This window comes from Erinaceus europaeus, chromosome 23 (assembly GCF_950295315.1).
Source record: "Erinaceus europaeus chromosome 23, mEriEur2.1, whole genome shotgun sequence".
Lineage (NCBI taxonomy): Eukaryota > Metazoa > Chordata > Mammalia > Eulipotyphla > Erinaceidae > Erinaceus > Erinaceus europaeus.
In genome coordinates, this window is record NC_080184.1 from 668,823 (window position 1) to 681,755 (window position 12,933).

The window sequence follows — 12,933 nt, forward strand, 5'->3', positions numbered from 1 at the left end:
GACAGAGAGGGGGAGAGAAAGACAGACACCTGCAGACCTGCTTCACTGCCTGGGAAGCGACGCCCCTGCAGGTGGGGAGCCGGGGGCTCGAACCGGGATCCTTAGGCCCGTCCAAGTGCTTTGCGCCACGTGTGCTTAACCCGCTGCGCTACTGCCTGACTCCCCCCTCTTTCTTTTTAACTGGATAAAGACAGAGAGAGGGAGCATGAGGTCCTGAGTTCAGTCCCTGGCAGCAGATGTGACAGAGTGATGTCTGGTTCTTTCTCTCTCTTCCTATCTTTCTCATAAATAAATAAAATCTTTTTAAAAAAATTAAAGAGGGTGGTCCGGGAGGTGGCGCAGCGATAAAGCTTTGGACTCTCAAGCATGAGGTCCTGAGTTCGATCCCTGGCAGCACATGTGCCAGAGTGATGTCTGGTTCTTTCTCTCTCCTCCTGTATTTCTCACAAATAAATAAAAACCTTAAAAAAATTTTAAAAGGGAGTCGGGCGGTAGCACAGCGGGTTAAGCGCAGGTGGCACAAAGCGCAAGGACCGACATAAGGATCCCGGTTCAAGCCCCCGGCTCCCCACCTGCAGGGGCGTCGCTTCACAGGCGGTGAAGCAGGTCTGCAGGTGTCTGTCTTTTTTCTCCCCCTCTCTGTCTTCCCTCCTCTCTCCATTTCTCTCTGTTCTATCTAACAACGACGACAGCAATACCTACAACAATAAAATAAGGACAACAAAAGGGAATAAATATTTTTTAAAAAATTAAAGAAATAAGTAACATCTGGGGCCAGGCAGCAGCACAGCGGGTTAAGCAAACGTGACACAAAGCACAAGGACCAGCGTAAGGATCCTGGTTCGAGCCGCTTCACAAGCAGTGATGCAGGTCTGCAGGTGTCTATCTTTCTCTCCCCCTCTCTGTCTGCCCTCCTCTCTCGATTTCTCTCTGTCCTATCCAACAACAACGACTACAATAACAGCAATAACAACGACAACCATAAACAACAAGGGCAACAAAAGGGAAAAAATGGCCTCCAGGAGCAGTGGATTCACAGTGCAGGCACTGAGCTTCAGTGATAACCTTGGAGGCAAAAATAAAATAAAAATATGTAAAATCTTTAATAAATAATAATAAAAGAGGGGCTAGGGGACTTGAACCCGGACCCTTGTGCACTGTAATGTGTGTGCTCAGCCAGGTGTGCCACCACCTGGCCCCCAATGTGCTTTTCATTTTGTTTTTATGAGAGAGACAGAGACAAGAGAGACAGAGAGAGATGTTTACTGGGTGAGATATCTCCCAGCCCCTGACTTACTTCATTCCTTTCTCTCTTCTTCCTTTCCCTTCCTTCCTTCCTTCCTTCCTTCCTTCCTTCCTTCCTTCCTTCCTTCCTCTCTTTCCCCAGAGCCCTGCTGAGCTCTGGCTGATGGTGGTGCTGGGGATTGAACCTGGTTCCTCAGACTCTCAAGCAGGAGAATCTTTTGCAGACCCACTGCGCCATCTCTCCTGTGCTAATTTTTATTTCTCTCTCTCTCTCTCTCTCTCTCTCACTCTGTCTTTCGCCAGCACCGGGTTGCCTGCAGACAGATCTTTCCTTCTCTTTTTCTCATTGTGGCCAAATACCTGGAGCCTGACTGGGAGGAGGCCAGAGCTGAGTCTGGCCCAGAGTGGCCCGTGCTTCTCTCCCTCTCTCCCTCCCTCCTTCCCTCACAGCACAGAGCACCCAGCCCACCTGCCCTGCTCAGGCCTGGCCCCCAGGACACGGCTCACCCCACCCTCCTCTGCAGGCCCGCATCCTGAGCTCTGCAGGTCGGGCTCCCCCTGGGGGAGGGGTGCTTGCCAGGGTCCTCTGGGCAGGGGGGTCCCCAGGCTCCCTCTTCCTGGGGGGGGGGGCTGCACCAGGCACCTCCTGGGTGTTCCAGCACTGGGGGTTTCCCGCATGGGGGGCTCTGCTCGGATGGCTTCAGCTGTGTGGGGGTCGCTGCCAGCCCCCAGGCTAGAACCCAGGTTTGTTTTGGTGGGGGAGCTCCTGCGGGGGTCTGGGGCGGCCCTCACTCCAGTGGAACAGGGTGGGGGGACCAGGAGGGGCTTGCCGTGCAGGGGCTCTGGGCTTCCTGGCCCCACCCCGCCTCAGTGTCTCCATCTGGAAGGGTGGCGGGGTCACAGCCCCCCCCTCGGTCTCAGACAGACACCCGGTGCGGGCCAGGCGCCCCCCAAGCCTGCCCGCGCTTAGAGCCCCGGTTCCCTTGGGGGCCCCCAGGACAGGTGCTGCCGGAAGGGGCTTCCTGCCCCGGGCGGCTGGCACTGCAGCGGGTTCTGGAAAATTCCGAGGCCTGGATCTGGCGCGCAGCCGGCTGCCCCTCCCGGCCGCCTTACATAACTTGCGGGATCGGAGCAATGGACGCGTGGGGGGGTGGCAGCGCGGACGCGGCCAGGGGCGCCCCTCCCGCGGCCCAGCTCGGCCCGCTCGGATCTCCCGACGCCCCTCCCAGTGCCCCCGTCTGAGACCCCGGACTCCAAGGGGGTCGCCCCCTCGCCCCTCGCAGGTGGTCCCCAAAGCCGCCGCCTGGGCGCCCTGCGGAGACCCCCGCTTCCCCCGCCGGTCTCCCCTGAGCGCCCCCGCCCGCCGCCTCAGTCACCAGCTCCGAGGAATGGGCGCGGGGCTCCCCGCCCGCCCTCCCAGGCCTGTGCGTCTCGACTCCGCCCCGCGCCGATAAGATGCTCCCCCGGTGCTGCGCGGTCCTCAGTGTGGTGCGGCCGGCGAGGCGGCCGGCGGGTGGGATGGAGCGGGGGCGGCGGGCACGCCCGCACCGGGGGCTCGTCTCCGCCTTCCTGCGCGACCCGGGTTCGGGACGCGTGTACCGGCGCGGGAGGCTGATCGGCGAGGTGTGGCGCCCGGCACCCGGAGACCAGGATGCGCGGGGGTCTGCGGTCGCGGGATCCGACGGGCAGGGAGGAGGGTCTCGGGGTGGGAGGTCTGGGGGGGAGGGGGTCTGGGGAGCGCGGATCGTCGGGGTCCCGGGAGGGGCGAGGGTCTGGGGGGCTTCGGCCCGGCAGGCTGGGGGCGCGGGGTCCTGGGGTCTGGGGGCGCGGGGGCGACTCCGGGGGGCGCGAGGACCGGGTGCCATGGGCGTCGTTCCGCGCGGTCTCGGGGTCCTGGGGACGCGGGGAGGCCGGGGTTCGAGCCCCGCGCGCGGGCACCTGTGGCTGAGCACGTCGGGCCCGCAGGGCGCCTTCAGCCGCTGCTACCAGCTCACCGACATGAGCAGCAGCGTCGTGTTTGCGCTCAAGGTGGTGCCGCGCCGCGCCGGGTGGCTGCGTCTGTGCGGGAAGGTAGCCCCCCACCTGCGCCCCGGAGCCCCTCCCTCCCTTAGCGCCCCGGGGACCCCTCCCCTCCTTCCATAGCGTCCCGGGGACCCCTCCCCTCCCCCCCAGGCAGCCCGGGTCGGGGTGAGGATACCTGCGGCCCCTGCCCGCAGGTGGAGCGGGAGATCGCCCTGCACAGCCGCCTGCACCACCGCAACCTCGTGTCTTTCCACGGACACTTTGCGGACCGCGACCACGTCTACATGGTGCTGGAGTACTGCAGCCGGCAGGTGCGCCCCCCACCCCACTGCAGATCCTCCAATTCAGCGGCCCCACCTGGCCTGGGAGTCCCAGCTGCAGGTGTGCTCTTCCTGGGAGTCACCCCGACCCTGCCCCCAGGGCCCTGCCCAGCAGCCGCCAGGCCTCCTGGTTCAGCCCCACCACCTGCCCGGTAGCCCTATGCACACCGGGGTTCCCCGTGTCCCTGTCCCTGTGTGCCCCTGTCCCCAGTGTCCTCCATGTTTCCCCGTCCCCCATGTCCCCTGTCCCCTGTGTCCCCCTTGTCCCCACTGTCCTCCATGTTCCCCTGTCCCCCGCCCCCTGTCCCCTGTGTCTCCCTGTCCCCACTGTCCTCCATGTCCCCTGCAGTCCCTGGCGCACGTGCTGGAGGTGCGGCGGATGCTGACGGAGCCCGAGGTGCGCTACTACCTGCGTGGCCTGGCCAGCGGCCTGCAGTACCTGCACCAGCAGAGGATCGTGCACCGAGACCTGAAGCTCAGTGGGTACCGGGGGGCGGGGGGCCGGCCTCAGACAGCGCCCTTCCCACTAGGTAACTTCTTCCTCAACGAGAACATGGAGGTGAAGATCGGGGACCTGGGGCTGGCCACCAAGGTGGGGCCGGGGGGCCGCTGCCACAGGTGAACCACCCCCCCATATGTCAGCAGCTCCCGGAGGGGGTGCAGGCGTCCGGCCTTCCTGAGCTCCTGCCCCGTGCCCCCCAGAGTGGTCTGCGGGACCCCCAACTTCCTGGCCCCAGAGGTGGTCGCCAGGGAGGGACATTCCTGCCAGTCAGACATCTGGGTGCTGGGCTGTGTGATGTGAGTGGGACCTTGGAGCGCTTCTGGGCCCAGGGGGGTGGGTGCTCAGGTGATGGAGTATCCCCAGGTGTGCAATCCCCGGGCCAGGGTGCACGGGGAGGGCCAAGTGTGACAGCTGGGGCCAGGTGTGCACAGATTGTCAATTTTGGCAGGTGTGTCAGGTCAACCCAAGTGTCTCAAGTCAACTCAGGTGTGTCAGATCGATCCAGGTGTGACAGGTCAACCCAGGGGTGGCAGGTTGACCCAGGTGTGTCAGTCAACCCAGGTGTGTCAACTCAACCCAGATGTGTCAGGTCAACCCAGGTGTGTCAGTCAACCTAGATATGTCAACTCAGCCCACATGTGTCAGGTCAACCTAGGTGTGTCAACTCAACCCAGATGTGTCAGTCAACCCAGGTGTGACAGATCAACCCAGGGGTGGCAGGTCGACCCAGGTGTGTCAGTCAACCCAGATGTGTCAACTCAGTCCAGATGTGTCAGGTCAACCTAGGTGTGTCAGTCAACCCAGGTGTGTCAGTCAACCCAGATGTGTCAACTCAGCCCAGATGTGTCAGGTCAACCTAGGTGTGTCAACTCAATCCAGGTGTGTCAGTCAACCCAGGTGTGTCAGTCAACCCAGGTGTGTCAGGTCGACCCAGATGTGTCAGGTCAACCTAGGTGTGTCAGGTCAACCCAGGTGTGTTAGGTCAACCCAGGTGTGTCAGTCAACCCAGGTGTGTTAGGTCAACCCAGGTGTGTCAGTCAACCCAGATGTGTCAGGTCAACCCAGGAGTGGCAGGTGAACCCAGGTGTATCAGTCAACCCGGGTGTGACAGATCAACGCAGGTGTGTCGTATGACTGGTCAACATAGCTGTGCCGGTCAACCCAGGTGTGTCAGGTCAACTCAGGTATTTCAGGTGTAACAGGTCAACCCAAGTGTGTCAGTCAACCCAGGTGTGTCAGTCAACCCAGGTGTGTCAGGTCAACCCAGGAGTGGCAGGTGAACCCAGGTGTATCTGTCAACCTAGGTGTGACAGTCAACCCAGATGTGTCAGCTCAACCCAGGTGTAGCAGGTGGGAGGAGTGTGGCTCCCTGGTGTAGCCAGCAGGACCTCCACCACCGGCAGGTACCTGGTGCTGACAGGCTCGCCCCCCTTCGGCATGGCCCCCCTGGCCGAGGTCTTTGAGAACATCCGTGAGGGCCGATACCCGGAGCCGGCACACCTGTCCCCCCAGGCGCGGCGCCTCATCTCCCGCCTGCTGGCGCCTGACCCCGCGGCCCGGCCCAGCCTCAACCTGATGCTACAGGACAACTTCTTCACACAGGTGCGGGGGGGGGGGGGAGGTTGTCTGAGGAAGCAGGGGGCTCGGGAAGCCGCTCGCCCACCCCATCCCCACACTCAGGGCTTCACTCCGGAGCGCCTGCCGGCCCACTCCTGCCACTGCCCGCCCATCTTTGCAACGCCCCCCGGCCTGGGCCACCTCCTTCGCAAGGTGCGTCGGCTGCTGGGGACCCCCTCCCCGCGCCCAGGTGAGCGGTACCTGCGGTCACTCTCCTCATGCCTGTCCTGCTCCCCGTCCCCCGTCCGTAGTCCTGGGCCAGGCCCTGCCCCCTCAGATCCCACCTGCGTCCCCAGGACTCTGTCCCCCCAGCAAGACCCCAAGGCCAGAAGAAGACAGCCCCAGCCCAGAGTCCATGGAGCTGGCTGTACAGGTGAGACCCAGGGCCACGGAGGAATCCAGGGACATGTCCCAGCCCAACCCCCCATCCAGCTCGAGCCCCTGGACAGAGAACAAGACCCACTGGCCCCCCAAACCAGACTCTTCACTGGCTCCACTGTGGGGGCGGGTTCCAGCTTTTCCGGCTCAGAATGGAGGTCTCCATCCCGGGGAGAGCCTGGGCCCTTGGCACTGACTGTCTCTTCTCCCTCAGACCCTAGCCTCCCACCCCATGGCCCCCGGGGTGAGAGAAGGCCCCAGGTCTGAGCACCAGTGAGAGCCATCCGGATGGGGGTGCAGTGGTTAGTGCGCTGGACTCTCAGGCCTCAGGCCCTGGGTTCTGTCCCTGGCATCCTCTCTCCAAGTTTTTAAAAAATTATATGGGGAGTTGTGCGGTGGCGCAGCGGGTTAAGCGCATGTGGCGCAAAGCGCAAGGACCGGCGTAAGGATCTTGGTTCGAGCCCCCGGCTCCCCACCTGCAGGGGAGTCCTCGCTTCACAGGCGACTGCAGGTGTTTGCAGGTGTCTGTCTTTCTCTCCCCCTCTCTGTCTTCCCCTCCTCTCTCCATTTCTCTCTGTCCTAGCCAACAATGATGACATCAATAACAACAACAATAATCACTACAATAATAAAACAACAAGAGCAACAAAAGGAAATAAATAAATAATTTTAAAAAATTATATGTATTTATTTATTGGATAGAGACAGCCAGAAATCGAGAGGAAAGGGAGAGACAGAGAGGGAGAGAGACAGACGGCTGCAGCCCTGCTGCACTACTTGTGAAGCTTCCTCCCTGCAGGTGGGGACTGGGGGCTTGAACCTGGGTCCTTGTGCACCATAAAGCGTGTGCTTAACCAGGTGTGCCACCTCCTGTCCAGAGAAATAAAACAATTTAAAAAGATAGATTAAGAAAAAAGAATCACTCAAGCAAGGATGGAACCCGGGGCCTGCTGCCGGAGAGGCGCCCCCCACCCCACCGTGAGCAGTTATGGGAAATAAAACGGAGTCAGTGTGTGTGTGTGTGTGTGTGTGTGTGTGTGTGTGTGATTCCAGATGCCAGGTGGGGAACAGCACCCCGCCGCCCACAGAGCCCGGCCTGGCCTTCCTCCCTGCATCTTGCCCACTGCACATCCCCGTCTGTGTGTCCAGCCCTGCAGGAGCCCGCAGGGGGGCAGCCGGATATCTGGACACGCAGGTAAGGGGACGACTCAGGCAAAGATGGCTCCAGCTACCAGCACAACGATAGGAACAGCGGGGTGCAGTTCCCAGACAGCACCCACAGGGCACTGTGCACCGCAGGGTAAGTCTGCAAGGAGGGGCAGAAGCAGCCTGGCCAGGCATGGGGTCCTGGGTCTGAGGCGTGACACCACAGTGCACAGCACCCAGGGAGCCCATGGAGGGTGGGCAGGGCTGTGGGGTCTCTCCTCTCTCAGCACCAGGCACAGCACCCAGGGAGCCCCATGGAGGGTGGGCAGGGCTGTGGGGTCTCTCCTCTCTCAGCACCAGGCACAGCACCCAGGGAGCCCATGGAGGGTGGGCAGGGCTGTGGGTCTCTCCTCTCTCAGCACCCTGCACAGCACCCAGGGAGCCCATGGAGGGTGGGCAGGGCTGTGGGGTGTCTCCTCTCTCAGCACCATGCACAGCACCCAGGGAGCCCATGGAGGGTGGGCAGGGCTGTGGGGTGTCTCCTCTCTCAGCACCAGGCACAGCACCCAGGGAGCCCATGGAGGGTGGGCAGGGCTGTGGGGTCTCTCCTCTCTCAGCACCCTGCACAGCACCCAGGGAGCCCATGGAGGGTGGGCAGGGCTGTGGGGTCTCTCCTCTCTCAGCACCAGGCACAGCACCCAGGGAGCCCCATGGAGGGTGGGCAGGGCTGTGGGGTGTCTCCTCTCTCAGCACCAGGCACAGCACCCAGGGAGCCCATGGAGGGTGGGCAGGGCTGTGGGTCTCTCCTCTCTCAGCACCAGGCACAGCACCCAGGGAGCCCATGGAGGGTGGGCAGGGCTGTGGGGTGTCTCCTTTCTCAGCACCCTGCACAGTACCCAGGGAGCCCATGGAGGGTGGGCAGGGCTGTGGTGTCTCTCCTCTCTCAGCACCATGGACAGCACCCAGGGAGCCCATGGAGGGTGGGCAGGGCTGTGGGGTGTCTCCTCTCTCAGCACCAGGCACAGCACCCAGGGAGCCCCATGGAGGGTGGGCAGGGCTTGGGGTCTCTCCTCTCAGCACCCTGCACAGCACCCAGGAAGCCCCATGGAGGGTGGGCAGGGCTGTGGGGTCTCTCCTCTCTCAGCACCCTGCACAGCACCCAGGGAGCCCATGGAGGGTGGGCAGGGCTGTGGGTCTCTCCTCTCTCAGCACCCCATATGAGGCCCCTGGTCTGAGTCCCTGACTGCCCCCCAGGTGTGCTACTTGTCCGCCCAGCTCCACCTGCACCTGTCCGTGGTGGGGGCTGTTCCAGGGGTCCTGTATGCCATGCTGAATGACCCGAGGCAGTATGGGCAGCAGGTCAGTGCTGGTGGGGAGGCGAGGACCCCATGCCCAGCCCAGCATACTGACCACCACCCATCGGCTGCTGTCTCCCCAGTGGTGGGCCTACCTGCACCGGCCTGGCCCTTGAAGCCGGGGCTCTGCCTGCTGTGCTTCCTGGCCACCCCCTGCGCCCTGCAGGTCAGCCCGAGCCCCAGGGTGGCCCTGCCCATGGCGCCAGGCTTCTGGGAAGCGGGTCCCTGGGTACCTGTTGTGGCTGATTCCACAGAGCAGAGCCGCAACACCAGGATGGGCAGCCCAGTGGGCAGAATGCGCACCTTCCCAGGGAGGACCTGGGTTCAAACTCGACCCTCATTGCACTGGAGAAAGCTTCCGTGCTGGAGTGTCTCTCTGTCTCTTTCACTCCCTCTATCTCTGTCTCTACCTTTAAAAATAAGAAGGACCGGGTGGTGCTGCACCTGGTTGAGCGCACACATTACAGCGACAAGGACCGGGGTTCAAGCCCCTGGTCCCTGCCTGCAGGGGGAAAGCTCCAGGAATGGTGAAGCAGGGCTGCAAGGCTCTCTCCTCACCCTCTCTATCTCTAGCCTCTCCTCTCAATTTCTCTCTGTTTTCTTTAAATATTTCTTTATTTATTTATTCACTTTTCTTGCCCTTGTTGTTTTATTGTTGTAGTTATTATTAGTATTGTTATTGATATCGTCATTGTTGGATAGGACAGAGAGAAATGGAGAGAGGAGGGGAAGACAGAGAGGGGGAGAGAAAGACAGACACCTGCAGACCTGCTTCACCGCCTGGGAAGCGACTCCCCCGCAGGTGGGGAGCCTGGGGGCTCGAACCGGGATCCCTATGCCAGTCCTTGCGCTTCATGCCACCTGCGCTTAACCCGCTGTGCTACCGCCCAACTCCCAATTTCTCTCTGTTCTATCAGATAAAATAACATTTTTAAAAAAATTTCAAAAAAAAGCTTTGACCCGCCGGCACTGGGCAGAGAGACAGCTCACTGGTGGTGTTGCCTTACCCCCGCAGGGCCAGAGCAGATAGGGCCTTTGTTCACCCTGGCTGGGTGCCTGGGTCAGTGGCCAGAGCTGTTTCATGCCCAGGGCACATAAGAATAAAAAAAAAAAGGAGGAGGAGGAGGAATTGGGGTCCACACCACCGATTCAGACTAGAGTGTGAGTGACTGCCTGCCTCACCCCGCCCCACCCAGCTCTGTGGTTGGGGTGCGCGTGTAGCTTCGCTCCAGCTGTCTGACTGATAATTGAGGGCCTGGTACCGGGTGCAGACAGTCTCTGGGCCTCAGTTTAGCCCCCAAGGGCAGCAGAGAGCTGGGCCCCAGGGACCCCTGAGTCCTGGAGCTGGGTCTGAGAGGGCACTTGTCCCCCAGACCCTGGCTGCCCCCTTCAGGTCAGCTTTCCTGAGAGCCATCTCATCTGCTGCTGCCCGTCTGCACCCCTCCACCCGGATGCCACCGAGGGTCCCAGTGGGCTCCTGCATGAGCCGGCATGGCCGTCCCTGCGCCCGTCTCCCTCGGTTGCTTTCTCATTAAAGCATCTGCAGTGAGCTGTGCTCGGCCTCTCTGTCCACGCGTCTCGGGTTTGAGCTCCAGAGGGCACAGCCCAGGGGAAGCCCAGGGCCGGTGGGGCAGCGCGGCGGCGGCGTCGTCTCTGCACCCCCCCTTCTCCCTGTCTCCCAGGAGGTGGAAAAAACAAAGGCGGGGAGCAGCTGGCTGAGCACACCTGTCACCGCGCTCAAGGACCGGGGTTCGAGCCCGGCAAAGGGGCCTCCTGCCCCCTGCACTGCTGGTGGGATGGGACCTGCTCCAGCCCTGTGGAGAGCAGTGGAGGCTCGTCAGAACAGACCTACTCTGTGGTCCAACAATTCCCCACCTGGGGACATAGCCAAAGGAAATAAATGCCCCATCCAAAGGAACCTCTGTGCACAATCTGTAACAGCCCAAATCTGGAAGCCACCCAGGTGACCAGCCACACAGGAGTGGCTGAGAAAGCTGTGGTCTTGAGCCACAGTGGAATACTACTCAGCCATTAAAGTGGATGAAGTCGGGAGTCGGCGGCGGCGGCGGCGGCGGCGCAGCGGGTTAAGCGCACGTGGCACAGAGTGCAAGGACAGGTTAGGATCCAGGTTCGAGCCCCCGACTCCCCAGCTGCAGGGGAGTCACAGGCGGTGAAGCAGGTCTGCAGGTGTCTCTGTCTCTCTTCCTCTCTATCTCCCCCTCCTCTCTCCATTTCTCTCTGTCTCTACCCGTTAACAACAACAACAAACAACAGGCAAATGGATGGAGTTTTATGCCCTTTGCCTCACCCTGGATGGAGCCTGAGGAATCATGTTAAGTGAGGTCAGCCAGAGAGAGCAGGGAGGAAGATGGGCGGGTCTCACATAGGACAGGTGGGCAGGGGAGACAGTTCTGCAAAGAGACTCTCCTGCCTGAGGCTCTGAAGTCCCAGGTTCAGTCCCCCGCACTACCATCAGCCAGCGCTCAGCGGGGCTGGGGGGGAGGCGCAAGAAGAGAAACAAAGACAGCAAGGGAAAGAGAAAGCAGAGCTTGGACTGGGCGGGCTGTGTGCCAGCAAGCCCAGGGCTCCGGGGCAGGGAGGGAGGCGTTCAGAGAGCTTTGTGCGCAAGATGCAGGCACGGGGTCTGAGGTGGGGTGAGCAGTGAGGCCGCTAGCAGGGGGAGAGGAGAAGCCATGTCCACGTGTCCACTGCACTGTAGACCCTAACCCCCAATAGAATGATAAAGAGAAGGGAGCAGAGACTGTTGAATGTAAAACATTAATTCCCCAATAAAGAAATAAAAAAGAAAGAAAGAAAGGTGACTTCACCATTCTTTTTTTTTTTTTTTTCCTTTCACCAGAAAAAAGAAAAAGCGAGAAGGAGTCAGGAGGTAGCACAGCGGGTTATGTGCACAGGGTGCAAAGCGCAGGGACCGGCTTAAGGACCCCGGTTCGAGCCCCCGGCTCCCCACCAGCAAGGGAGTCGCTTCCCAGGCGGTGAAGCAGGTCTGCGGGTGTCTGTCTTTCTCTCCCCCTCTGTCTTCCCCTCCTCTCTCCATTTCTCTCTGTCCTATGCAACAATGACAACAGCAATAACAATAATAATAACAACAATAAACAAGGGCCACAAAAGGGAATAAAGAGCCTCCAGGATCAGTGGATTCATGGTGCAGGTACTGAGCCCCAGCAGTAACTTTGGAGGCAAAAAAAAAAAAAAAAAAGAAAGAAAGGAAGGAAGGAAAAGAAAGAAAGAAAGAAAGAAAGAAAGAAAGAAAGAAAGAAAGAAAGAAAGGGAAGGAGGGTCTCACGACCAGCCACGTTGGGGCTGACTGCTCAGCCGGACTCACATCCGCCAAGCAGGGGCAGGGCGCCAGCCCCACTGGGACTTTGGTTAATCACTTCTGGAGAAAAGGAAAAGAAGCCAAAGGGGGGGAACTTCTATGAGCAGAGCCCCTCCCTGGGCGCCGAGGCGGGAGCTGGCCTAGGTAGGGTGCGGATTTCCAGCCGCCCGCGCCGCCCGCCGCCCGCGCCGCCCGCAGCCGCCCGCAGCCGCCCGCAGCCGCCGCCCGCCGCCCGTCCCCGCCGCCCGCCGCCCGCCCCCGCCGCCCGCCGCCCGCCGCCCGCCCCCGCCGCCCGGGAGTAAGGGGAATCCCGGGCCCAGGAAGAAAAGAACTTTCCCGGCTTCTTTGTCATTATTTCTATTTCTTTCTCTTTCTGGCTGTGTCGCTGAGGAGGCCTGGCCGGGGTGCAGTTGCTAGAAGCCACGCTGAGCCCAGGCCTGGCCAGAGCTTTCCTTCTTTCTTCCCTTTTCTCTGTTCAGGAAACCGCCTCCTCTCCATCCCTCCTGCCTCCCTGCCTGCCTGCCGTCCACTCTCATCCTCGGCCGGGCAGCCGCTGGACCACCTTCCTATTGGTCGGAAGCGGAAGGCGACCCAGCGCGCCCTCCAATCAGCGACAAGCGGGGCATGGCCAGGGGATGCAGCCGCCATGGCAACCGAGGGTGTGATGCTCTGATGGTGTGATGGCCGGGACAGACTGGTGCCCCTCTGCCCCGAGGACCAGAGATCCAGGTTCAATCCCCCACACCACCATAGTCAGAGCTGAGCCCAGCCCTGGAGTCTCTGATCTTGCGGTCTCCGCTTCATCTCATTAACAGTATACATCTCCTTCAAATAACAAAGGCTTAGGGGTGGGTGGTGGCGCACCGGCTAAGTACACACATTACAGTGCGCAAGGACCCAGGTTCAAGTCCCTGGTCCCCACCTGCGGGGAGAAAGCTTCACGAGTGGTGAAGCAGGGCTGCAGGGGTCTCTCTCTCTCTCTCTCTCTCGCCCACACCCCTCTTGGTT

General features: G+C 61.0%; 1 protein-coding gene and 1 long non-coding RNA gene across 13 annotated transcripts; both read left to right on the forward strand.

The window, feature by feature from the left end:
• The first annotated feature begins 1,789 nt into the window (after positions 1-1,789).
• PLK5 (polo like kinase 5 (inactive)) lies at positions 1,790-10,134 on the forward strand. Of its 12 annotated transcripts, none has more exons than XM_060181515.1 (12): positions 2,036-2,868; positions 3,211-3,315; positions 3,462-3,578; positions 3,937-4,066; positions 4,118-4,146; positions 4,233-4,385; positions 5,602-5,691; positions 5,770-5,896; positions 6,003-6,079; positions 7,138-7,384; positions 8,485-8,589; positions 9,959-10,134. In XM_060181515.1, exons 1-11 carry the CDS (start codon positions 2,701-2,703, stop codon positions 8,565-8,567), a joined length of 1,326 nt encoding a protein of 441 aa, XP_060037498.1. In that variant the 5' UTR covers positions 2,036-2,700; the 3' UTR covers positions 8,568-8,589; positions 9,959-10,134. The 12 variants fall into 12 exon arrangements, 11 of the variants coding, with proteins under 11 accessions (XP_060037500.1, XP_060037498.1, XP_060037496.1 ...); XM_060181509.1 differs by having other exon boundaries at positions 2,040-2,868; positions 4,118-4,205; positions 4,290-4,385; positions 5,493-5,691; XM_060181517.1 differs by lacking the exon at positions 2,036-2,868 and adding an exon at positions 1,790-1,989 and having other exon boundaries at positions 3,937-4,205; positions 4,290-4,385; positions 5,493-5,691.
• On the forward strand, positions 4,411-5,365 carry LOC132535515 (uncharacterized). The gene is made up of 3 exons (XR_009547301.1): positions 4,411-5,080; positions 5,136-5,301; positions 5,338-5,365. It is a non-coding gene; the product is annotated as an uncharacterized LOC132535515 (long non-coding RNA).
• Positions 10,135-12,933: the final 2,799 nt, after the last annotated feature.